The sequence below is a fragment of the Symphodus melops genome (genome assembly GCF_947650265.1).
Source record: "Symphodus melops genome assembly, chromosome: 18".
Classification (NCBI taxonomy): Eukaryota; Metazoa; Chordata; class Actinopteri; order Labriformes; family Labridae; genus Symphodus; species Symphodus melops.
In genome coordinates this window covers 21,375,325-21,400,514 of record NC_136708.1, presented here as the reverse complement: position 1 = coordinate 21,400,514, position 25,190 = coordinate 21,375,325, and the positions used below count along the sequence as shown (strand labels likewise).

The following is a 25,190-nucleotide window of genomic DNA, read 5'->3' as shown; positions in this document are numbered from 1 at the left end:
TACATAGACTAGCGATACAAAAACACCTTTAAAGTGCATCATTGTGGACACATTGTGGTTTTGAAGGCACCACATGAGATGTGCATGGAGGACGCTTCTTGTTCAGTATGTAATGTATGTAATTGACCACGACATATTTGGGCCCATTTAAAGTTTGAACTTAGCCTGCATCAGCATGTCTGTGTGTGTGTGTGTGTGTGTGTGTGTGTCTGTGTGTGTGTGTGTGTGTGTGTGTGTGTGTGTGTACTTGTTTATCTATCTATTTGAGGACCTTCACTTTACTACATAATCACCAGCAGGGGACTCTATTAAATTGGCGACTGAAAAACATTTTATTATCAGACTTTTTTTTGCGTGAAACAGCCACAGACCCACGACAAGAACAAACATCTCTGTAGCCATGAGGTACTGGCTTTTTTTTTAATTTTTAACCTCCAGGGTTAACTTCCTTGCATAATTGTCATGGTAAAAAAAAAAAAAAAAAATCTGAAGAATTCAATCTGTGAAAATAAAGTTATAAATTAAAAAGCTTCAGGTGGAAAACGTTCTTGAAAAATGGTGACAGTGTTTACAAAGTCACACGCTCCTGAACTGAGGGCTCGATTTAGAGCTGTTCACCCAAAGAGAACTACATGAACACACTGACGTGTAAAAAAACCCCCAAAATCAATCAACGTCGTAAACTAAAGTTGTGTTTTAACACAATAACGCTCCAACGAGAAAGAAGCTTTTGCTTTTTCACGTTTACAATAAAATAGAATAAAATGAAATAAATAACGGGGCGAGACGAGCATGGTGATCCCAGAACTCGGGTCCAAGTCGATGATGCTCCGTAATAAAAGCTCCAAGTAGGATTTCAAAATGTACACTCCGAAGATTCTTGGACCTCACAAGAATAGGATTTAAAGCTGCTTGCTCTGCTCTTTCTTGATTGCTATTATCTTGTTATGAACGTAATACTTCACAGCTTTCCAGTCTCTTTCGTTGTCTCTCAGAGTTTGGTTTTCATCGACGCATCTTTGGCAGTCCACTTTCCCCGGGATCTTCATCTCCTTTATGAAGCACTTCAAATGGTCTTCAACGATTTTCCTCTCCCTCAGTGACCAGGGCCGTCTCTTCACTGTGTGAATAAAACAAAGTACACCGGTGACGTCACAGAAGAAGGAAAAGGCAGCCATCATTTCACGTCAAAGACGATTTTATATTTGGAGGTTTTGGGGAATTTCGCACCCTTTGGATGTGATTCTTGTGATGATAACGTTTCCTTATCCTCACGAGCCGATCCATCCCCCACCTCTCCTGAAACCAGACACATTGTTTTAAACTTCATAACTTTAATCACACCGTGTTTCTTAACAACCACGACACTTTACCTTTACCTTCTCGACTTGTGGAAGCCGGCTGCTCAGCTTGGACTTCATCCGCAGCGTCCGCAGCTGCAAGACAATATTTAAAATGAGCTGTGTGCATGAATGAATTTGTCAAACACGTACAGTATTGAATGTTTTACTTACAGTTGAGGTTTGGCGTCAAGTCTTCCAGGGTTTTTCCTTTATTCTTGCCACCTTGGAGTGCAACAATCAGACTGCTGACTTTCTCCATGTGGAGCGTTGCTTCGGGCATCTTGTGGCCTTCAACATCCTGACCCGTGAAAGTGGCCAGCTGGTCGAGTTCATGAGCTTGCAGGTTGAGGAGTTGTGAAACTGTGGCCACGTGCTTCCTCAGTTTGGAGCATGTGATGTTTTCCGGATGTTTCGCGCCGCAAGATTCGGCGTAGTGTTTCAAGCTTTCGCATCCCTGAATGTTCTCCCGTGAGCCGAAACAAGGGACGGCAAAAATGTAGGGATTTGTCGCTGAGATTCCGACCTTACCCCTCGTCTTGATCAGAAGCTCCACAGATTCCTGGACGTTTCTTGTGAAGAGAACTTGCACTTTGCGGCGCCTCTCCCCCCGGACCTCTACCCTGAGGAGATTTTTGCACAGTATCGTCTCGAAGGGGGAAAAGCACGCTGCGGTTTCCTCTTGCGTTCCGCTTTTGATCCCTTGCAGGAACGTTTGGACTTCTATTCTGGAAACTTCTCCCTCGCTGTGTCGGTTGAATAATATCAGCTGTGTCAGTGTAACCTTGGAGAGCTCACTCCACGCCTCCTGGGACGGATGTTCGATGAGCGCCTGTTTGTGGACCTCTTCCAGGCTCTTCAAGTGTTCGCTCAACGTCTCGACGTCCTCCGACAGAGGCAGGACGTCCTGGATGTTCAGCTTCTTTTGGTGGAACTCTTTTGGCGCATGAGAAGGCGCGTGTGTGGTCCAGTCCTTTTCAATCAACCGTGAGAATAGCTCCGCTCTCGCCTGCAGGTCTCTGTCTTGCCGACGTACCGCCTCTCCCTGCAGTATCACCGACACCTTGATGAGCGACTGGCACAGTTTGCACGCCGCTGAAGGAACCGCGAACCTCTCCGTCGACTTATCAAACCCGGCGATTGTTTTGATAGCTTCAAGAACTGTGCAGAACTTTCCAGGGTGGATCAAGTCCTTCAAAGAGATGATCTCCTGGTCGATCTTTCTTGCAGCGAGAACAAGTCTGCCAAGTAGCTTTATTGCATTTCTGATATCTGCACTGAGTCGTCCCGCTTCATTGTTTGTATCAAACATCCTCTCGCCGAAGGAGATTATCAGGGCGTCCGATCTCACAACTTGACTCACGTCATCACACGTCATGTCCTCCAGGATTTCTTTCAGTCCGCTGGAGTTCGAAGCGTCCAGAGGCGACGTGAGGGAACCGCTCGCTTGAGCTTTCCTTCTCACTGAGCCCGCCTCTTTCACCTGGAGCTTACAATGCCGCTCATGCTTGCAGAGGTCTTTTTTCATAAACATGGCGTAACAGAACCTGCAAGGCAGATAGTCCACGTGGGAGGACGGGTAGCTTGCACACTTTTTGGGTATGATTTGTCCTTTCCCAGAGGAAAGCACTGAACAATTGTGTTTGTAGTTCCCCATGTTCCTCACTTTGCTCAGCAGGAGACTCCGCATGGGGGACTTTTTTTTCAGTTCGAGGACCTTGGCCACCTCAGCTCGGTCAGAATGCTTTCCCAGGAGATGTCTTGCTATTTTTCCATACGGCTTCTCACAATAGAGACAGTAGTTCTTCTTGTCGTAGGTCCCCTGATTTAATTTGCCAAAACATCTTTTCACCTCAATACGAGGCTCAGGGTCGCTCGGAGCGGTCACTTGAGGGATTTCCACTGATGGTTCCCCTTCTGTCTTTTCTTCATCTTCTTCTTCTTCTTCCTGTTTGGATTCTTCCATTTCCTCCTCCGACACATCCGGGGAAGGAGAAACCTTCAGTGGTATCGAAGAGTTTCACAGTAAGAAATATGATCAAGTTATTCATTTGCAGGCAATTATAGAAAGAAATCAAACCCTCACTAGTTTGGGATACTTCACCTGTTGAAACGTGAATTTATTATGAAACTGGGTCATGTGCAGCGTGTAGTAGAAATGTGAAATAAATGTTAAAAGTTGGTGCATTCTTGACCGAGAAAAGGCAGAAAGTGTATTTTTGGCTCATGTGAATGAAAGACAACAACTCCCAGAATGCACAGCACCGTAGGCCACACCCACTGAAGCTCTGTTTACAGCCTATAAGGACGTTTTTTTTTTTTTTTTTTTTTAACTGATTCCGAGATTTGTTCCAGAAGGAATCGGTATCTTGAAAATTCCTGGAAGAAAACGGACTGTATGTCTCAGCAGATTTCTAAAATACAAATATGTGAAGTATCCCTTTAACAACCGTCTGTTTTTTTTCTTACTCAGGTTTGGTCATTAAACTGCTTATTACCGTATCTGATAATCTTTCTTCAGTAGGCGAACATGAATCCACCGGGACATCGGCCCTTTCTTCATGATCGTCATCCAAACTCTCTGAGATGTTCATCTCATCTGGTGTTTGAGGACAACTATCTGCTGTTTTGCTCTGTTCCTGTAACCATGACAACAACAACAATAATCTCAATAATTGACAAAACAGCAAATCTTACAAATTCTCTCTGAAAGTTATCGTGCGTTTTTTTTTTAAATACAGTCCAACTCTGGTTTGATCATTAAACTGTGAGTTACCATATCTGATAATCTTTCTTCAGTAGGCGAACATGAATCCACCGGGACATCAGTCCTTTCTTCATGATCGTCATCATCGTCACCATCATCATCGTCATCATCATCATCACTTTCTGAGATGTTCGTCTCCTGTGGTGTTCGGGGACAACTATCGGCTGTTTGGCTTTGATCCTGTAACCATGACAACAACTGGTCTCAAGAATTAACAAAAAACAAAACATGCACATTTTCTTCCTGCTTCCTGAAATGGATCAGATACAACACAGTGTTCGCTAACAGCAGCCATGATGATATGAGGTGGTGCAATAAATATCAACAGTATCATACTTTGACATTTGAATACAGAGTAAGTAAATCAAAGGTGCGCTCCATTTAATCAGATTTAGTCAGATACGTCATCAGGAACGCAGCCTGAAGTCCGAACCGTAAAAACTTCGGTAGCTCAAACTGGAATCCAACATGGACGCTACATGAATATACATTAGCATGTGTTAGCTTATTGTTATTGTGTAATTACAACAATTTCAACCGATACCCGTGTCGTACGAGTTCTATCTGTGGACCTGTCGTGTGATTTCCACGTCGCTAATGCTAACTAGCGTGTGTTATTATTGCCTGGCACAAGCGAACAAAACAAAACGCACTCCTGGAGTCGCTATCAACTCGCCAGTGGAAAGCGGCGAATTCAGCTGTGATGTCAATTACATCTCCAACTTCCGGAGGAGGGGGGGCACTGGATGAGGTAAAACATTTTAAGTTGATTCAGTTAAGAAGAACCTCAAACAGAGAGAGAAGTTACAGGGAAAGTGAAAAAAACTAGCAACTTTAGCTTCAAGTTATTTTAATAACAAGTTGTGATTTTTTTCTGTTTGCATAACCGAGGACCCCAAAAACACACCACTTAAAAAAACAACATATTTAGAGAATGAGACTCATTTTCTGATAAAGTTAAGTCTTATTGCTTAGAGGTGTTTTACATACCGGTACGGGCAGGCCGACAGGTTTCGGCGTGGATTGGCTGTCAGAAACCGGCAGGACGGCGTGTTTGGGGTCGACGTTTTCTTCACAAGTCAGAGAAGACAAAAAACAGAAACATCAGTTTTTATAATCTCGAAACATCACAGAGGCGCTGAGTGAAAAAAAAAATAACATCCTGGGAGGCGATGATACCTGTTTGTGTTTCTGCGTCGACGGTCTTTGGCGAGCAGGAGACGCCTTTGTTATGGACCAGCGGCGTGCAGAGCATCGACTTGTTCTTCAGCTCCTTAGGAACGGTTTGAACGCTGGCCTGAAGGAGACGAAACAATAATAAAGAACGTGCTCTGTGCGTACTGTATCTTTAAAAAAGCTTTGATCTCTGGCGAGAAACTTACATGTCCGACGACCTTCGTGCGAATGTCGGGGGAAGGTGCTGCGAGGAAACATTTCGAGGTGGAGTCATTAAAAAGAGCAGCGGAGACAAACGATTATAACGTTGAAAAAAAAAAAAAAAAAAAGTTTGGACGTACACAACGTCTGCGTGTTTGAGCCGGCGGAGGAACGCGTCCGTTTGGCCAAAGCGCTGGCGAGGGAGATAACGTTGGTGATGACTGGGGAGGATTCCTCCGTGCTGACGGGTCGAGGAGCAGCAGAGACTGCAGACAGGAAACAAAACTGTTTACACATCAAGGACGGTTTTGTTGTCGTGCAAAATAAAATAAAACGTTTAAAGACCAGGTCACAAGATGTACCGGTGGTGTCCCCTGTTGAAGGACAGGAAATCAAATACCGGGGTATTTTAATTGATGAGTCCCTTTAAACCACATGTGCTGAGCCTGGTGTAAAGCTGAGGCTAAAACTGGGTTTTTAATTTAAGAAAAAAAAGTTGATTTTTTTTTTTTGGATCCAGTCGATGTCGCTCTTGAAAACCAGCAAGAAAAAACAAAAACTGAACTGAAAACATTTTGAGTTAAAGACGTTCAGTCATTCTTACCTGATGCTGCCATTTGGGCTTGTTGGTTGCAGAAATGTAACAGACACTTGGTGTCACAGAAGTGTTTGACCTCTCCGATCAGTGGCAGACTCTGCGTCAGCTTTCCTTTCCGCCCGCAGGTGTTGCACTTTGCAAACTGTGCGATGGCAGAAACAAACAAAAAAAAAAAAAAGTTGTTTGTATTTTAAACTTTTTTTTAATTGACTTAAAAATAAAAGATGAAATTGGAAGGATTTTTTTTTTATTTATTTTTTTTACAACTTCCACCCACGTGGTTAAAGAGCAGGTTGAACTTCAAGTTGCAGTCGAAAGAACACAACGCCTGGTCAGAGTCTCCGTAGCGCTCCACTATGACCGTTGCAGAGGTGGAGAGACAGTAAGCGCACGACTCGCAGTATTCCCCCCACTGTTTCTTCAAGTCGTGCTGAAAAAGCATCTTGCACCCTGAGAGAGAGAGAGAGAGAGAGAGAGAGAGAGAGAGAGTTACGCTGTTTGTTCGTGCTTTGTCTTCGCTGTCGTCCAGCCACCTGATTGGTCGTACCGTCACTGCAGAAGCAGCAGTCTCTGTTGTTGACTCTCTTCACGTCTCTGATGATCTTCTCATTCTTGCAGTATTCACACTTTCCCAGGATGCCGCTGTCCCTCCTGAACTTGTGAGAACAGGAAACGCTGCACACGAAATACATCCTGCCCTGTGCACAGACACAAACATGAAAGATTTAAACACACGTCTTTGTTTAAGTGCAAGAGGGAAATCAATCACGATGCAAATCAACAAACATGAGATTCAGTCAGTCAACAAGCTTCACTCCAGAGAAAACTTTTCAGCTGCTCCTTGAATGTTAATCAAACAGAGAATGATAAAACACATCAGGAGGAAAGAGATTAAAAAAAAAATCCAACAAACTTTATTCTGGACGACTCTGAGCGCGGTTTTCATCACGCGTCGGCACTGGGCACATTTCAGCGTCTCTGCTGGTTTGAGGAAATCACACTGGGTTTGTTGGGAGGCTCCTGCAGGCTTCGTGGGAACATCTGCGTCTCTCTGGGTCTCCTGTGTCCAAAACAAAACAAACAGCGGAAAAAAAAAAGAAGCGTTTAATACACGACTGTCACAGAGCCAACTCACCGCGTTAATGTCAACATTTTCTCGCATCCTTTTTCCCACAATGCAAAGCAGTCCGGTCGAAGCGCCCGGTTTCAATAATACCCAACTGCAGCCGCGGGTACAGAAGCAACGGCCCCTACAGACCACGCCGGCGAGGGTTAGACTGGATCAGATTGGATCAGGGCGATCATTGGAGGAGTATTTTTGAAGGGGGCGGGATTTGTACGGAGTGTGGTTTGTAGCAGCTGCAACGCTGTGTGTGTGTGTGTGTGTGTGTGTGTGTGGAGCTCACGCTGTGCCATGCTGGGCAATGTCAATTCACACGCTGGGACGCCATTGTTCAATCAATATGAACGTGCAAAGACGTGATGACGGCTGCACTTTTGCAAAAAAAAAAAAAAAAAAAAAAGCTTGAGATAAAAACATTTTTAAAAATCCTCCGACTGAGGCTCGTTTGGTTCTTTGGCACCGAAACATCAGCTGAACTGTCTAAAACACGATCAGCTTTAATGCAGCAGCTTCAATAATCTGCTTTTATAATCTGTCGGTTGTTTTACCTTGAAGGTCATGGCGCAGCTCAAGGAGCAAAAGTTTCTGGTGGAGGCATCCGACATGGCGAGGTGACAGGCGGGGACTGAAGACTTTGCACAGTTGTCACAATCCACCGGAGCGCCTGAGGAGGAGAAAGAAACTCAGATCACTGGTAACTTTGATTTTTGAAAAAAGGCGGCCATCTTGTCACGATCCCGCTCCCGTACCTGACGAAGTGACGGCGAGGATCTTCGCCGCCGCCACACAGCTGTTGTTACAGAAGAGCTCCAGCTCGCCGTCACCGTTTTCACAGGTCACCATGTGTGACATCAGAAGTTTGGCGCTGCACGTGGAGCACACCTGTGGAGTTCGTATTTTCTGTGACGGAATAAAAACAGAAGAATTAAAAAGAGAAAATCTGAGACCAATTTAGGACCAACTCGAACTAAAACAGGAATGACAAATACATTTTTTCCAGAGCCTTTTTTTATTTTTTTTTTTAAAATTTTGACAGCCTTATAAAGAACTTTTTTTTATTATATATGACGTCTTATTTCTGCTTTCTGCTCTCCAAATAAATTCCCAGTAGTTTAATTCCCAGACAAAAAAAGATCTAACCTGGATCCTGCAACAGACACTGAAAATATCCCATCAAATCGTCTATTTGACTCTCATCATTCATTGTGTCAGTTTGGGGAAACTACTGAGGAGCGTTGTGAGACGTGTCCTTATTTATCTGATACTAGTGTCAGTAAAATCCCTCATTTCTGCTGCTGTCTCTTTAAGGCCCCTCCTTCCTCTGATTGGCCAGAATCTGCAGAGGTGGGCGTGTCCTAAAACTTAGCTCCTCCCCAACATCGTCACATTTTAATTATGTAAACATGAATCAAGCTGAATTTCCTTCACAGCTAAATTTAACGCCGTCAGTTTTAGTTTTTCTTGCAGCTTCGTCTCACCTGTTTGTACTGAGCGAGACAGTCTGCACCGCAGAGTGTTTTGCTGCCATCTTGCGTCCTCATTATCAGCGGCGTGTTGGAGTTTGAGTGACAGTTCAGGCAGATCGACAGGTCGTTTAAATTACAAAAGCGGAGAAAACAGGGATCGCTGCAGATCTTGTTGACAGCTTGATTGTGTATGATCTCATGTTTGCTCTGCGGGAGGAGAAACACCGTGACGTGAACTCATTTCTGATATGAACAAAAATCATCAGAAGGAAAAGTGACTCAAAAATAGATCTGAATTAAAGCTTAAAGGTCACATGCTGTATAAAATCCATTTCACTACGTATCCCTCGTCTGTCGCTTACGATGCAATATCTGCTGCACATGTTGCACTGTGAGTGTGAGGCCACGGGCGTGATGGGTACTTTGCTGGTCGTCATCCTCTTGTAGTTGAAGGAGGCCATGCAGGCCTGACAGCAGAAATCTTTTATCGTCCCGTGATCATCCACCGGGGCGTGCAGGACTTTCTTAGACTGCGGGATCGCCCTGAGGGGAGAAAGAAGGACGCCATTATTAACAGTCAAACATGTATCGATGGAAACATTCGGACACAAAGGGAACATCTGACTCACTGAAGACAGAAGTTGCAGCTCCTCTGAACTTTTGTCATTTGGTAAAAATTCAGGAGACAAGCAAAGGAGCAGAAGACGTCTGTGTGGCTCTTCCTCTGATAAACCGTCTCTCCATCCATCAGGACTTTTCTGCATCTGGAGCACGATTCCCGCAGATCCGTGTTGGGGACAGTGGATGCTGAGCACGCGGCGTCCGCTGATGAGGTCAGACCTGGACTCTCTTCAGTTTTCATCTCCTCCTGTCGAGGAAAACACAACGGTGAAGCAAAACACTGGTTAGGACGTTTCTGGAAGAAAGCAGAAAGACTGGATTAAAAAAAAAAAAGGCCTTTACAGTAAATCAATGGAAGAAAACAAAATGCATTCACACTTAAGAGGAGAAAACTGAACACCCTGAAGTCACGCACAATGATGACACAGCAGTGTTACCTTCGCCATGTTTGGCTCGTCCTTGATGTTTTCCGAGGATATGGAGGGCGAGACGTTCGGCTTGCACTCCTCCTCGATGGGCTCTTGTTTAATCTTGAGGATGAGTGAAGGAGCAGAGACACAGATTAGCTGTGTGACATTTCTACTTTGTGTTTTATTTGTAAAGGATAAGCCCCTTCAGATGTACCGTCTCGTTTTCGGGGGGGGGTCCTAACATAAAACAATTTACACAAAAAATGATGAAGAAGAAGCAGAAAAGTAAAAAAAAACAAAAAAAAACATAAACAAATAAAATAAAATAAATTCCAAAGACAAACGAACAGAAGAATTAATAAAAATAAATACAAAAATACAAAGTCAAAATTAAAATCAAACTAAATGGTAACAATACACAAAATAAACAACAAACAGCAACTTACTAAAAAACTAAACGTGAAGCGAATGAAAAAACATTACAACCGGGTTAGTGGCTAGCGTTAGCGTTAGCGTTAGCACTAGCGTTAGCAGAGGACAGAATATGGGGGGTCCAAAATAAAGAAATGATGATGAAGACTGTTTCGACGATACAAAGACAAAGCAGTCTTAAACAGAGAAGCCTTTTCTAATATGTTCGGGCTGCAATGCACTATGGGAAATAAATGAAAGTCCAACTATCCTTGCTTTACTAAATCTGTCCTGTTGCAGACCGTTCATCACATCCATCACTTGGACTGATTCCACGGGTTAGAAGTCATGTGTCTGCGTCCAGTTTGTGGTTGAAGTCAACGCGTGATCCAACGGCAACTGGACCGTTCGGAACTCTGTTCTGAGCCTCTGTGGATCATTAGCATGCTAGCAGTTCAATTAGCATCAACCTACAAGCTTGTAGTCAAGAACCATCCGTGAACTGGATGACTGAGAAGCTAACTGGGAAGGACCGCCTTCCACTGGAGCGAGAGTCATGAAGTTAGCTGACTATAAGTGTTTAATATAACAGAACATGATACTCACACAGCCGACACTCTGCAGCAGTTTGACCTGTTTGATTCCTTCCTTATCACATACTGGGCTGCTCCTTCCTGTGGAAACATGTGCTGTATTATATTTACTTTATAAGTGACGAGAGTTTCTTTAATGGATGATTAATAACTCTGAGAGTGAGAGCGATGGCGTTTGATTTAAAGTGAAGGGAGCTAAGTACCTGACGTGGCGAGCGGCTGAGCCTTGTGCACCAACATGCAGCGGTTGCTGCAGAAGAAGTCCAACGTCCCGTCGTCGTTAACGTCGTCGACCATGTCGGACATGTGGTGGACCGTCTGGCACATGGGGCAAAGCCGGGGACTCTTAACACTCTGTCAAAGTTACACAAATGTATTTCAGAGAAGAGCGACCACACGAGGAAGAGCGCTGATTTCTCCTCAACCTTCAACTCTCCTGATGAAAGTGAAGAAGTAAATATGACTTCTTTTGCAAAGTTTAACCCAAGATTCAACGGGTCAGGTTCAAGTTTTTTCCGGTTCTAAAGAAACGGCGTTTGAATCAGAGCTGAAAACTCTCAAACTGACTGTCTCGTTCCGTGGACCGCTGAGCGACTTCCCAGACTTCCACGTTCTCCTTCAGTACCTCTTTGAACTTCACCACACATTCGTCGCCGCACACGGATTTGCTGCTGCCGTCGTCCGTCCTCACGGTGAAGTGTGTGTGGAGGGAGGCGGAGCTGCAGACGTCGCAGGTAAACACGGGCAGGTTGTTGAGGTCGTGGTAGTCCATGAAGCAGGCGTCGCTGCAAACCGTGTGCTTGAAGACATCGAGGGTCAGCTTTGAGCTCTGAGGCTGAACAGAGAGAGAATGTGCAGAAATGTCGGGCACGTTTACACGTCTGCTCAACGTTATAAAACACGTTAAAGTCATCGGGCTGTTGTTTAACCACAGCTGCACCGTGCGTTCTCTTACCACGCAGGGATTCTTGCACATCTTGCACGGTGGTCTTGGTGCAGCTTTGGGCTTCTTGGAGTTGACGGAGGCGAGGCATTTCTGGCTGCACAGTTCCTTCATAGCTCCGGAATCATCCACAGGAGCCAGGATCATGCTGGAAGGCCGCGAGAGCATCCTGAGAGGAAAACATGACACGTTCAAACCGGAGAAAAATGAACATAAAGATTAAGACTGAGAGAGGACCGCCGCATGCAAAAGTAGCCCTGCTGAGATTAGCCCCGCCCACTTAAAGATAATGAGCTGGGAGAGGAGTAAAGCAAAGCTCCCTCCCCGAACGGAGAACAGCAAAGACAAAAAATGTGTGTGAAGGCTCCAGATCTTCTCCACGCACGTCGAGCGACGGGGAACCCTGAACTGATTTAACGACAAACCAACAGGTGTTGCAGCGATGGAAGCGGGCGAGAGAACTGGTTCAGATAGAAGCGATTTTACCCGGAAAAAAAAAAAAAAGTAAATGTAACTCACTCTGAGCAGTTGAAGCATTTTTTGCTGAGTAATTCGATGGCTGGATTCTTTTTAGAGTCACAGCAGTGTTGGCAAGCTGTCCGTCCCGCTCGCAGTTTCCTTTTGCAGAGGTTGCAATACCCCAACGAATCACTGATGTTTACAGCCGAGTCAGAGGGGAGGGTTTCTTCCTCCTGTGGGACGACCAACAAGTTACTGAACAAGTAAAGAAAAGGTCACACGTGACCCTGCGAAATCGACTCTCTGATGTGCTGAAGCAAATATCGGACGAGTGGATTTAGAAGAAGAAACTTCTCAGAAACTTATTTACACTGGTTAAAAAAAACATCTCAACAAAGTGTCTGCTTTGTAAGAGATTAAAGTGAGATCTTTCTCATTTCTGATTCACACGTTTCCATCGTGTCAGATGAACTCTCAGTGTTTCTTACTTGTTCAGACTGCAGGCCTCCGTTTTTCCTCTTCAAACGTTCTGCGACTTTCTTTTCTGCAAGCAGAATCACAAGTTTCACTGCACATGCAGGTACTTTTGAAGGACATCTTAGTCATATTAAATACATACTAATATACGGTAGCTGATACTTGAAGGATGGGGGATCAAATGAGTCTGATTGGTCTGAATTCACAGATACTCTCAATCTGGATTTTATTCTTGTACTTTAAGCAAGAATCTTTATTTTTAATGGATCAGGTCCTACTGTCAGTCTGAGTACCACCAAACAGAGGGATGATTAGGGGTGAAGACCGGAGGTTCAGGGATCATGGTGAAAAAAGAAATCCAAGCGTCAGGAACTTCCTGTTTCGTACCGCGAAGTTTGCGTACGAACTCAGGTTGCAGCTTGTACGACATCACACAGGCGCAGCTGCAGAAGAGCTCCACCACGTTCTCGGCCACGTGGTGAGTCAACATCTCTGACACTGGCTGGGAAACGCGGCACAACGTGCACGGATTAGGGGTCAGCTTATCCTGCAGTAGGAAAAGGAAAAAAGGACGAAGTCGATTTAAGTTGAGAGCAGAATCCGGAGAAAACATTTAGAGCGTTTTGTTGTAGTTTGACAGATTAGACGCTGAGTGGGAGGAATCAGAGGGCCGATCAGTCGGTAGATTTCTGCACCTTTGTGAAGTTGTCCAGACACTCCTGACTGCAAACGGCTTCAGTGTCCTCCTCCAGGTTCAGCCGCAGCGGCTTGTAGCAGATGGACTTGCAGGTCTTACACTCGGCTTTGTTCTCCGTGCGGAAATCTTCGAGGCAGTTGCTGCTGCAGAACCTGTAGAGAACGTTCTTCACCATTAACCCACATTTGGTCTGCGACAGAGAAGAGACGGACAAAAAAGGGAGCACAGATTACGGCAGGGTTAGGGTTCGGTTTTACTGGAAGGTGGAAATGTGTTTGTGTTTGCTCACAGGGTGGCCTTTGTTGCACATGCTGCAGAGCGGATGCTGCCGTGCGTGGGGGGATTTAACTGAGGACTTAAAAGAGCAGAGGCACGTGGTGCTGCAGAAGTCCTTCATCGTCCCCTTTACGTCCACAGCAGCCATGATGAGGTCCGAGGGCCGAGTTATCCCACTGTTTAAAGAAAGAGGGGAAATGTTCTGCATCCGCTTTTCATGTCACAGAAATAAAGAAAATGTTGATGTGATCAGAAAAAAAAGTGAGTGGAACGTTTGATTCTTGTTTTTACTGAATCCTGCAGGGAAACCGAGCCGCCAAACGTCTAATATCATTTATTCTCATCACGACTTACGTGGAACAGAAAAAGCAGGATTTGGAGGCTGGTTTGTTGACGGGGAACTTTTCAAACAGACAATCTTTGGAGCAGAAGACGTCGACGAAGCCTTTCTTCTGGTACGCAGTTTGACCCTTCGTCATGATCGCCTTACAGTGCGAGCAGATCATCTGAACGTCCTGACGAGAGGCAAGAACATGAACCACCTCACGTAGAGCATCACGTTAGGTAAACATTACAAAGGCACAGCATGTCAGTTTTAAATCATTTGTCCTGCACAGCTTTTTTTTTTACATTTTATTTTATCATAATTTTATCATTATGCTACATCACAGCGAGGAGGTTCCTGGTTCGAGTCAGAGAGGAGCCTCTCTGTGCATGCGTACTGGCTGGCTGTCTGTCTCTATATGTCAGCTCTGTGATTGGCTGTCGAACAGTCCAGGGTGTAATCCCGCCTCTTGCCCAATGACAGTTGGGATCGGCTCCAGGACACCACGACGGAAAAAAATCAGTAAAGATTTTGGATGGATTTCTTCAATCCGGCCTCTATCAGCTCTGAATGATTAATTTGGATGATCTTAATGAATTCAATAAGAAAACATATCTTTAAATGTTTTATCATAAAATATAAAACTTCATCAAATAAAGTGGAATAAAAAGATAAAACGATTTATCTATCGATTGTTTCGCCGTCCTCTTACCTTTTCACTGCTCGGTGTGTTTTCTGCGTTCGTGGATGTCGACATTTCTGAAGATCGTTTTCTGTCGGCGGGAATCGGCGGCTCTTTCGCTGCTGGTTGCTTCGCAGGTGACAACTGGGAAACCCGAAATGGAGTCTTCAACCTCGTCTAGGACAACAAAAAAAACCCCAAGAATAAATAAAAACAGTCACATGGTAAAACTAGAACACTCGAATGATCACCGAGCGTTGGAGAGACTTCTCACAAACTCGTCTTTCAGCATTCATCACGAAGAGAAGGTTTAAAACTGACGAGCGCCAAAAGCACGTTTTGAATTTCCCCTCCTCGCACTTCTTAGTATGAGAGGAAAAAGGTCATAAATGAGATACTCACGAGGTCCAGTTTATGGATCACTATCTTCACTTTCATCCCAGTCACTGCAGCTGAAACATCGTTCTTCTTCTCTGTGACGAATCAACACAAACATGGCAGTTATGTCACTGGGTCGGCTGCGGATTGGTCTCGAGTCGCTCGTCAGCTCTTGCTACACTTAAGATAAAAAGGTGAAGAAGGTTCTGGAGGATCACTTGACTTTTCTTCATCAGATTTATTTTACCTTGATTTTCGATGGGAGAGGAACTTCTGCTGTCCTCAACCGTACAGCCACTTGGTTCCTCGTCATCTTCTGGACCTCCCGCCTCCACGTCGTCCTCTGAATCGGTGTCCATGTTGTGTCCAGCGTCGGGCTCGTGAGCTGCTCCGTCGCTCTTCTCTCCATCAGAGCCGGCCTCCTCTGGTTTTTTCTCGTCTTTTAAACCAGGTGACCACGACCTTGTTGCTGAGCCAGGCGTGTCGCCATCTCCGTCGTTCTTCTCATTTCTGGGAACGTCGTCGTCGTCGGTGTCCACGTCCACGTCAAAGTCAACGTTCATGTCGTCATCGTCATCGTCACGGGGAGACATGTCGGTTGTGTCATCATTGCTGCGTGGCGAAGTTCTCTGAGGTGTGTTGGCAGCTGAAGTCTTCTTCTCAGATCTGTCATCGGGCTCCGAGTTCACTTTTTCATCTTTCTCATCACTCCGCTCAGATTCATCTTCACTCTCCAGCCTCCGCCTCTTCCCTCTCCCCCTCTCACTCCCTCTCCCCCTGCTCCTCCCTCTCCCTCTGCCTCGACCACGCTGGGATATACTGCTCGACGACTCCAATCTGGATGACAAACTTTCTAAAGACAAGCGACCTACAAAGTGATGAGAGAACATTCATGACAGTTTTTCACTTCAACTTAGGATGTTTCTGATCATAGAGAGAAAGGTGACGTTGTTTTTTTTTTTTTTTTTACAAAATATGCAAATAACCGATCAGACTAACAAATTGTCATTAAAGCTTTTTTCTCTCTCTCTCGTCTCACAACAGATCCATGTCAACCAATGTTGTTTAAAGTGTCGCTGGTCTGCATTGAATTACCTTTTGATTTGGGTGTTGAGATCTCAGAAATGTCGGGCCCATTTTCTGAATCTGAAAGGACAAACATTTATTGTTTAAAAAAAAAAAAAAAAAAAAAAAAAAAAAAATCACTGATTATCTCCGTCCATAAAAACAACAATTCACAGCAAATCCCACAACACATCAGAACTGCAGCATACTGTAATAACTGCACGTTAAATATATTTTATATTCAGCTGACAAAAGGTTGAATAATATGGTCAACAACCGCTACCTCCCAGTTTATAATAAATATTACAGGATAAAAAAAAACAAAAAACACAAGGTTATTTGTCAGTCAATCGCATATTGTGCAGAAGAAGAAGATAATAGATAGATGAGAGTCGATATTATCACATACCGTTCATCTGAAAGGACATTTCTGATTCTTCGTTGTCTTCCCCAGCTTCTCTTTTTCTGGCCTTCACCTGCACCACATGCGGCTCTAACTTTTCTTAAAATACACACAAGACACATGAACCTTTAGTGAACTGATCATAATCCAGTTAACACAATCTTTCAGAATCGTGAAAGGCGTTCAATACCCCCCAAAATAATGGTAATAAAAACATCAAACATGAATGTTTTATGATTTTAAAAAAAATAGCCTCCTGCAGTGATCTGTGTGTAGAAGAAAGAGAAGGCTGCTTACATGTTGATGTGCTAACTAAACTGAACACACACCTGCTAATAGGCTTGTCAAAAAACTCAATACTGATTTAAGTATCGATACCAAAAAAATCGATTTCGACTCTGTATGTTTCAAAGTGCTGACTAAAAAATCCAGTAGCACATCAAAGTTAGCAAAACATCTAAAAGACCGACACTCAGTCTCTATGATAAATTTAGAGAAGTTAATAAAGCTCCAGTTTCAGCAACATTTAAATATTATACAGTTATCAGGAACGTGAAACCAGCCAGCGGACACGTTCACGGTTAACAATTAGCCAATAGCCACGTTAGCCGTCCCGTATTAAGCTAGCGGCTATGGCTGCCCGTCTGTAATATAAACAGACTATGTTTCATGAAAGGACAATTATGTTTATGTTTCTAAGTCCAAGAATGAAACAAAGTCTGTTTATATTACAGACAGGACTGTTAATGTTTGCTCCCACATGAACATTGGTCGTTTCATTATTAGCCATAGCCGCTAGCTTAATGCGAGACGGCTAACGTGGCTATTGGCTAATTGTTAACCGTGAACTTGTCCCGCTGGCTGATTTCACGTTCATGATAACTGTATAATATTTAAATGTTGCTGAAACTGGAGCTTTATTAACTTCTCTAAATTCAAGTCTAAATTCAAGAAAAGTCTACCAGCAGCTATTATTGTTTACACATGCTGCTAAATTTAGTTTAAAAAGTGTAATAGTCTTTGTTGTTAAATGTTGCACTCCATACAACTTTCTTTAAAAGAAAATGGTATACTGTTTATAATTTGTATTCTCAACTTTATTAAAAGAAATTATGCTTCTACTTTTTGTCATTTTATCGACCCGTGCTATCAATTTTTTCGGTATAGAGTTTAAAATTCTAGTATTCTACCTGCTACGTCGATTTCCTGAAAAGATTTTCCTTCGTATATTTCCAGGGTTCCATTCTCCATCGCTGAGAGGAGCTCGAAGATTTTAGCGACGTCCACGGCCGCGTCCGGCTTCTGGTAATACTCCACGTCGGTCTGAATATCGCGGCCCAGAAGTTTGGCTAGCTCCTCGAGCTCATCGTTCGAGAGGCTCAGAATGTGGAAAATTCGCGTGAGGTGCTTACGAAAAAACACAGACTTGAGAATCGGATCGTTCTTCGCACCGCACCGCGCTGCGATACTTGTGAAGTTGTAGGCTTCTCTGCGGTAGCTCGTACTTTTTCCATCGGGTAGCGCAAACAGGTAGGGGTTATCTGCATGAACGCCACAAGCTTCTCTCTTGTTGGCGAGCAGTTCTAGTGCAGCAGTCTGTGTAGGCGTTAACGTAATGGCGACATTTCTGCCCTTGTCGTTCATCACGTTGATCGTCACTAATTTCTTGGAGAGGATCTGGTCGATCTGCGACTGGCTGACAGCAGCCTCCTCACTACGCTCGGTCTCCTCTCTCTCCTGGAAAGACTTGAGGGTCACCTGGGCCAGATCCACGTTTTGGTTCAGCACCGACAGCTGAGCAATTGTCACTTTGAGAAGTGCACTGTAGACCGGAGCGCATCCATATTTAGTCAGACTCTCAAAGGCAGAAGCTGCGGTGTTCACCAAGTGCTGGTAGAACAGCTGCACGTCCTGCACGAAAGGGATGAATGGCGTTGTCAAGGTTTTTGATTTAATGCCACGACACCATTCTTTCCTACACAACCCCAAAAATGCCCCAGTTTCACCAATCTTCCGTCTATCATTACCCTCATTCAACGCCATCGCGTAGTGGATGTCAGCGATTAACTTGAGTGAAGATCCAACTGTGCACAAAATGGCCGGTTCAGCCCAAGTCTTGTTCTCTTCGTTGAAGCCGCAGAGCTCTCGGACGCCTTCAACGACTTTGCTGAAGTTTTCTGGCTTCAGTACTTCTTCGAAGGTTGATATCGACCTTTTCTTTAACGCTGAAAGAAGTCTTCCCATCGCCTTCAGCCTCTCCACGACAGTGCCGGTTTTGTTTTTTTGACGTCTGTCCATGCGGTAGAAATACGGCACCATCGGCATAAGAACAGAATCGTTCAAAACCGCGGACACAATCTCATCTTCGGGCATATCTTTAATCACGCTGCTCACTTCTGCTGAGAGTTCGAGGTTGTCTTTTAACTTTACAGAAGAAACCAGAGTGAGGACTTTATTGTTGTATCTTGGAGGCCTGAAGGAATTCCTCGCCGTACATTTAGCCAGATGTGGACTCAGCTCCTTACGACTGAACATGCATTTACAATATTTGCATACTTTGGTAACAGCGAACAGGTCTGATTCTCTCCGTTTCAGTTTCAGTTCTCCAAGGCCCGTCTTCAAAACCTCTTCGTTATGTCGAGCATTTCCTCTGTCTCGTAGCTCACTTATCCGTTTAGCTCGTGCCGCTGAGTTCTTGCGCAGCGCAAACACTTCAGCTATCTCGGGCTCGTCGCGTCTGTGTCTGAAAAGATGACGAGTGATCTTCAATTGAGCTTTCCCACAGACGTAACAATAATTCTTGTAGCTCCTGGGTGGTACTTTGGGCATTTCAACTGAGGTCGGATTATTCTCCCGCCGCTTTGAACGAGAGGCTCTATCAGACGTATTCCTGAGACCCGGTCGTTTGACGTTGGGTGTCGAACTGTCATCGCTGCTTGCGTCACCGCCGGGAACAAACTCGTTGTCACTGCCGGACTCAGCAGAGCGAGAGGATCCTCCCGAGTCCTCAACCTGGAATTATGAACATGAAATACCTTCAACTTCACACGAACATACAAAAAAAAAGTGAGCATTTAACGCTTCCTTAGCCGGATAAATCCTAAAAAATCTGGGAACTACCTAATTAATAATTAAAGGCCGGCAAAGATGTTTTTTTTTTTTATTTCTCAATTTCCAGGTCTTGATTGAATCTGCTGTTTATCATTTAAAAGTTTGAGCAGATTTTATTAAAACTTAAAAATGGAAAACGCTAAAACAACGTACACTTTTATCCACTGGTGAAGATGCAGCAGCTTTTGTTTCTCTTCGGGATTTTTTCAGCTCCTCATCGGATTCCTGCAACGTAACGATGTAAAAGTTTGTTTTTCTTTATATATTTTCAAGATAATAAAAAAAAAAACACAATTTAAAGATATTTTAACTGTAATTCTTAAATTCATTGAGCAGATGCTTTTGTGCAACTACGACGAACAAGCAAGGATCTAAATGAACTCTGTCCAGTTTGTATAAATTTCCAGCATAGATTATTATTTTTATTTAATCATAGTGGAGGAGGGGAGACGATCTTTATTCTGCCAAAGGAAACAAGCGGAACAAAAACTCCGGTGAACTAAATTGCAGGACGTAAACTCACCACTGAGCTCCATGAATGAGACGAGTCCTCGTCGTTGAAAGTTTGCTCCTCGGCTTGAGCGATTGCCATCACTGCAAACAGGCACAAAGGCGTCTTACACAAACTGTTTTCTTCATTTCACAGTTGGGACTGACGTGATCATAACTCATGGCTCTTTGGATTCTACTTCTTTATAGATAATTATGTTTATAGTCGGCAAACAATGAAAATGACAGATAATAGCGAAGGTGAGAGATCATCTTCTCGACTTACAGCTCTCCTCAAAATCGGATTCTCCACCGTCCTCCTCAGCGTCGCTGACCTGATCCACATCTGGCTCGAGTTCATCTTTAAAAAACAAAAAACAAAAACAAGATTCAGTAAGCATCCTTTTCTAGCTTCAGGAAGTCTTTGATTTAAATGCAGAAACTTGCGCAGGGCAGAATTGCACCACACTGGAGACATACCCTCAATCTCAACTTCCATCAGAGACTTCCCTTTGTATATTTCAAGAGAGCCCTTTTCCATGGCCACAATAAGAGTTGATATTTTTGCAAGTTCAACAGCTGCCTCCGGCGACCGATAGTACCCTCTGTCAGCACGGACGTCGTGGCCCAGCAGTTTAGCAAGGTGCTCCAGCTCGTCGTTCTCCAGATTAAGGAACTGGAAGACTCTCGTGATGTGCTGGTGAAAATGCACGCGCCTGAGATGCTCCGGGTTCTCTGCGCGACACAGAATGGAAAAGGCCCTGATGTTGTGTCCTTTGTGGAAGAGACTCGTCGGGGAAGAGTTCGGCTTGGCGAACAAGAAGGGGTTGTCTTTGTGCACGCCGCATGCACGTCTCTTGCTCACGAGGAGGGTTATTGCACCGACGACATCACAAGTCATCAAGAGAGAAATGCTCTGGCCGGTTTCGCTCTCCATGTTGATTCTGATGAAGTGCTTGGACAACACCTGGGTGCTGTCGGTCCTCTCCTGGAACGCCTTCAGCCTCATTTTTGAAACCTCCGGGGCACATTTGTTCAAGACCGACACTCGTGCGAGAGTCACCCTGCAAAGAGCGGCGTAGACCTGCGGGCTCTCCTCAGTCTTCAGGCCTTTGATGGCACAAGCGGACGCCGACTCCATGTACGTGTAGAAGAGCTGCACGTCGCGCGTGAACGGTATCGTGGGTGCTTTGCGTATTCTTTGTCCATTCGACGAAGCGAGGGCTGCGTGGGAGGCGAGCTGGGTCCATTGTCTTGCGCACATGTTCATAAATGTTTCCGCGTCTGCTTTCGCCCGCTCGTCCGAGTCTTCTTCGGCGATGACGGCGCCTATTTTTTTAAGCGAATGTCCAAACTTCAAAGCAAGACTTGGTTTTTCGTAGCTGTTTCTCTTCACGTTGAAGCCAGTGAGATTCTTGACAACGTCGACAACTTTGTCGAAGTTAGCGGGATTGACTGCGTCTCGGTAGCTTGATATTGACTTCTCGTGAAGTGCCAACAAGAGTCGTCCCATCTCTCGCAGACTCTGTCTGATGTACGGCTGCTTGTTTGGATCGTCTCCATACTTGGCACACAGATGCTCGGTCAGCTTTATCAGAAGGTCGTCATTCTGAATGGCGAATGCGATCCTGTCTTGAGTCATATCTGAGAGTATCTGCTTCACTCCAGATGGACGATTTTGAGCTGACGGAGAATCAGCGAGAGCAACGTCACGAAGGACTTTTGATTGGCCGCCAGCTGCAGCGTGCGACGTGCTCCTCGCGGGGCATCTGCGCACATGCCTCCACACGGTCTCACGCAACAACAAGCATTTACAATACTTACAGTGCAGGAATGATTGAGAACTGACATCTTTAGTTTTCAGTCTTCTTCTCAATTTTAACGTCCCGCCATTATTCTTCAACACGTCTTTGTTATGTTTGTAATTCCCCTTGTTCCGAAAGTAAGCGAGTATCCTCTTCCGCTCCTTGGAGTTTTTTTGTAAAGAAAAAGCTGTGGCGAGTTCGGGATGTTCGTCAACATGCTTTGCAAGATGTCGCGCAATTTTACAATAACCTTTTCCACAAAAATAACAATAGCTTTGACTGGAGGTAAAAGCCTTTTCAGGTTTTTGTGAAGCCTTTCTGGGAGCCTTCTTTTCCTTCCGGGAGCGTGAAGCATCGCCCGGTGGCATCGCTGACTTCCCTTTCATCTCTTCAGGGTAATGTCGATCCCCAGAATCCATCTGACTGTCGCTGTCAGAACCAGGACCTCTGTCACGTCGCTCATCATCGCCTGAGCAGCTGCTTTCAAAACTGGAAGCTGCCTTCAAATCTTTAAGCTGAAAATACAAAAAACACCAACAATGGAAAAGGCCAAAAAAGATTATTATCAAATCAAGAAACAGCGACTCGTCTCCTTCCAGAATAAACAGAAAGCTACAGAGAACCGCTACGCTAACCCAAAGTAAGACAGTTATAAACATACGAGTGATCTTAAGAAATGTGTAAACAGTATTTATGTTGCAGCACATTTTGCTTTCTTGAGTCTCAAAGTAAAGTCAATGTCAAACAAGGTCACATACCCGTTTATTTCTTGGCGTGGAAGAAGTGGCACGAACGTTTGTGTACGAAGAACTGGATCCTTCAAAGGACTCCTGCAGATAGTTTGATTGATTGAATTAGCCTCGTCACAATCACTTAGTTATTTATTCAAGCCTCTCTCTCTTTTTTTTTTTTTTTTAAGCAATGAGAAGAGAAAAAAAGACCATCAGTGAGTCGACTGATTATTTGTCTTTGGTAAATTTAAATGTTTGAGGTCACTTTTTCAAAGTCTCTGTCTTGTCTCAGACTCAACAGACTCTGGATTTTTAAATCAAGACCACCACTACCATTACAATTATAAGTAAAACACCCTTTTCTAAAAGGAAAAAATAACTAAAATTCAATTTAATTCCTAATTACATTTTACAATTTTGGGCATAAATAACCTTGAAACTACTTGTGCAGAGTACAAAGCTTTAAAAACCTACCGTGGAGCGCCAGGGGTACGACGAATTCCCATAATTGAAAGTGATCTCTTCGCCTGGAGATATTTTCTTCAAGGCAAACAGGCACAAGTGTGGTTTTCCCTTATTCACTATTTTCTTAATTTCACAATTGGGGTTGATGTGGTCATCATTCACAAGTCTACCAAGGCTCCCGTCCTCTGCTGAGGCGTCAATGCTGCGAGTGAAAGACATCTTCATGAAAATCTAATCCTTCTTTAAAATGACCACACTTAACATGTTTAAACACAAGAAGTGAACAACGCACCACCACTGTGCTCCATCCCATGAAAACTCAAACAAGTAATTGAGCAGAGAATCAGCGCAGGCCTTTTCAGGTGTTGATGTTTTGATGGAATAGATGTTCCCTCGATATTCAACGACAAACACGGACGGTTCGATGACTTTGTTGGTGAACAATCCTCTTCCTGGATTAAAAGAACAAATGTGACCAATAAATAAATGGGGCATCAATCAGAGGTGATTGTACATTGAATGGACCATAATGTTTTATCAGTTAATATCAGAAATCCTACATAATAATGAAAACAGAGACTTCTATAATACCTACCTTTAAATGCATCTACACGTCTTCCCTCCAGGAAGGGTTTGTCTTTACGAGCACAGATGTGCTTCAGAGCGTCTCGCTCCGGGGTCAGCTGCGGTCTCTTGTTCTCCATGGCAGCTAAAAAAGGTACCAAAGATACTTATTTAGATACTTATTTAGATTGGGGTGATATAGTTGGGAGAGAATGTATTTTTGCATAATCTCGACAAAAAAAAACCAAACAGATTTCATGCAAGTGCACCTGATTCTATATTTATGCTTTCAATGCTGTTTACACAACTTCAATACAATAATATACATTACAGGGACTGAAATATAAATATTAATCAAGCTATTGTTGTTCACATTTTCAGCGTGCTTAGCAGACATATTTAAATTCCCTGTCAACAGCCAACCTTCAGTTTTATAAACTCCTAAAAATTGCCTTAAAGTCCCCGGGAAGGTTTTGCAACCCTAACTCCAATTAAAGCTGCACTGTGTGGATTAGGTGTTGAAATTTGGTTGAAAGTTAGAAAAAAATGCAACAATTCAATGCTTCATTTTCTGAACATTAATACATAAACTTTATTCAAATTATTAAATAGGAAAACTGTTTGGAGCTAAAAAAAGAAGAAAAAAAACAGCCCTCCTCAGGAGAATAAAACAGGACCCCACATGTTCCTCTGAGGACACTTATGATCATATTCTCCAACTTTAACATTTCTCTTACAAAATTCCACAGTGCACCAAATTAAAAAAAAATATTGTAATTTGTTAATACAAGCCAACAACAGGCGTCTTACTCCAGTAACAGACATTTTGCCTAAAGTACTGTAACTTCACGAGTGTACAGTACCAGCACGTATGAGTCAATCCTGCAGAAAAGGCCCCTTTTAATTGCACAATCAGAGTTGTTTCTGTTGTTCAGCCTGCTGAGCAGCTTCTGCACACATGGCTCACCTGCATGCAAACAGACACCAACAAGCTACAAGTTAGCAAACACTTAGCAAACCACTTAGCAAACCACAGCTGCTGCGATGCATATATGTTTGATAAAATGGGCTGTATCTTTCAAACAAGTAACATTTACCCGTTTGCTTTAATATCCCACTAGAAGCAGGAACACAGCTGAAGCTAACACAGTGGTTGCCATGTTTGCTGTGTTTTTGGTGTTCCGGATGGTGCGTTCGCGTGGTGTCGGACACATCGGATGTACGATTTTCCGAGTTGTAAACGCTGCTCAAATCGGATCAGCAACTCGTAAAAACTCTGGAAAGAATCAGCTACCCGACATGACAACATATTCATCAGCAACTATGGTCATCACAAAACAGGTTTTTGAAAATGTTAACATTCATTTTTATTAATTCATGTATTTTTTCACGCATCTTCTTAGAGGCATCTGCAATTTGTTTTTACAACAACATCCCGATATTCACAAATCGGACCATCCGAAGAGTACATGAATGCACCATTAGACCCAGTGACGTGACGCTGCAGTCGCCGCAGCCAATCGGCTTGCGAGGCGTTGACATGGACACAGACGGACAATTCAAATAAATGGGTTTGTGGTTTACGGGGAAATTGTACCCTAGTTGTTCAAGATA

General features: G+C 43.9%; 1 protein-coding gene across 4 annotated transcripts; it reads right to left on the bottom strand.

Moving 5' to 3' along the window:
- Positions 1-308: 308 nt before the first annotated feature.
- LOC306839518 (uncharacterized protein) lies at positions 309-24,828 on the bottom strand. Of its 4 annotated transcripts, none has more exons than XM_079368270.1 (46): positions 24,674-24,828; positions 24,440-24,543; positions 23,608-23,721; positions 23,305-23,464; positions 23,022-23,214; positions 22,575-22,646; positions 20,492-22,331; positions 20,298-20,372; positions 20,046-20,116; positions 19,676-19,747; positions 17,602-19,423; positions 16,418-16,510; positions 16,039-16,089; positions 15,191-15,811; positions 14,968-15,038; positions 14,596-14,742; positions 13,913-14,073; positions 13,572-13,734; positions 13,281-13,472; positions 12,973-13,132; positions 12,597-12,652; positions 12,169-12,341; positions 11,662-11,818; positions 11,332-11,541; positions 10,910-11,060; positions 10,720-10,787; positions 9,730-9,822; positions 9,301-9,539; positions 9,034-9,214; positions 8,684-8,878; positions 7,955-8,105; positions 7,754-7,869; positions 6,996-7,142; positions 6,630-6,780; positions 6,360-6,532; positions 6,089-6,224; positions 5,625-5,750; positions 5,490-5,527; positions 5,287-5,404; positions 5,098-5,177; positions 4,117-4,287; positions 3,839-3,979; positions 1,515-3,339; positions 1,380-1,436; positions 1,231-1,299; positions 309-1,120 (listed from the first exon to the last, which is right to left on the bottom strand). In XM_079368270.1, exons 3-46 carry the CDS (start codon positions 23,714-23,716, stop codon positions 903-905), a joined length of 11,313 nt encoding a protein of 3,770 aa, XP_079224396.1. In that variant the 5' UTR covers positions 23,717-23,721; positions 24,440-24,543; positions 24,674-24,828; the 3' UTR covers positions 309-902. The 4 variants fall into 4 exon arrangements, with proteins under 4 accessions (XP_079224396.1, XP_079224398.1, XP_079224399.1 ...); XM_079368272.1 differs by having other exon boundaries at positions 12,169-12,338; XM_079368273.1 differs by lacking the exon at positions 3,839-3,979.
- Positions 24,829-25,190: the final 362 nt, after the last annotated feature.

Bases quoted from the DNA above. Each gene is read 5' to 3' on its own strand.
- LOC306839518 (XM_079368270.1), bottom strand. From the start codon at position 23,716: ATGGAGAACAAGAGACCGCAGCTGACCCCGGAGCGAGACGCTCTGAAG. The intron at 5,751-6,088 runs GTAAGAATGACT...TCCTGTCTGCAG, and splicing joins AGCCCAAATGGCAGCATCAG to TCTCTGCTGCTCCTCGACCC. The intron at 3,980-4,116 runs GTAACTCACAGT...TCATGGTTACAG, and splicing joins AAGAAAGATTATCAGATATG to GAACAGAGCAAAACAGCAGA.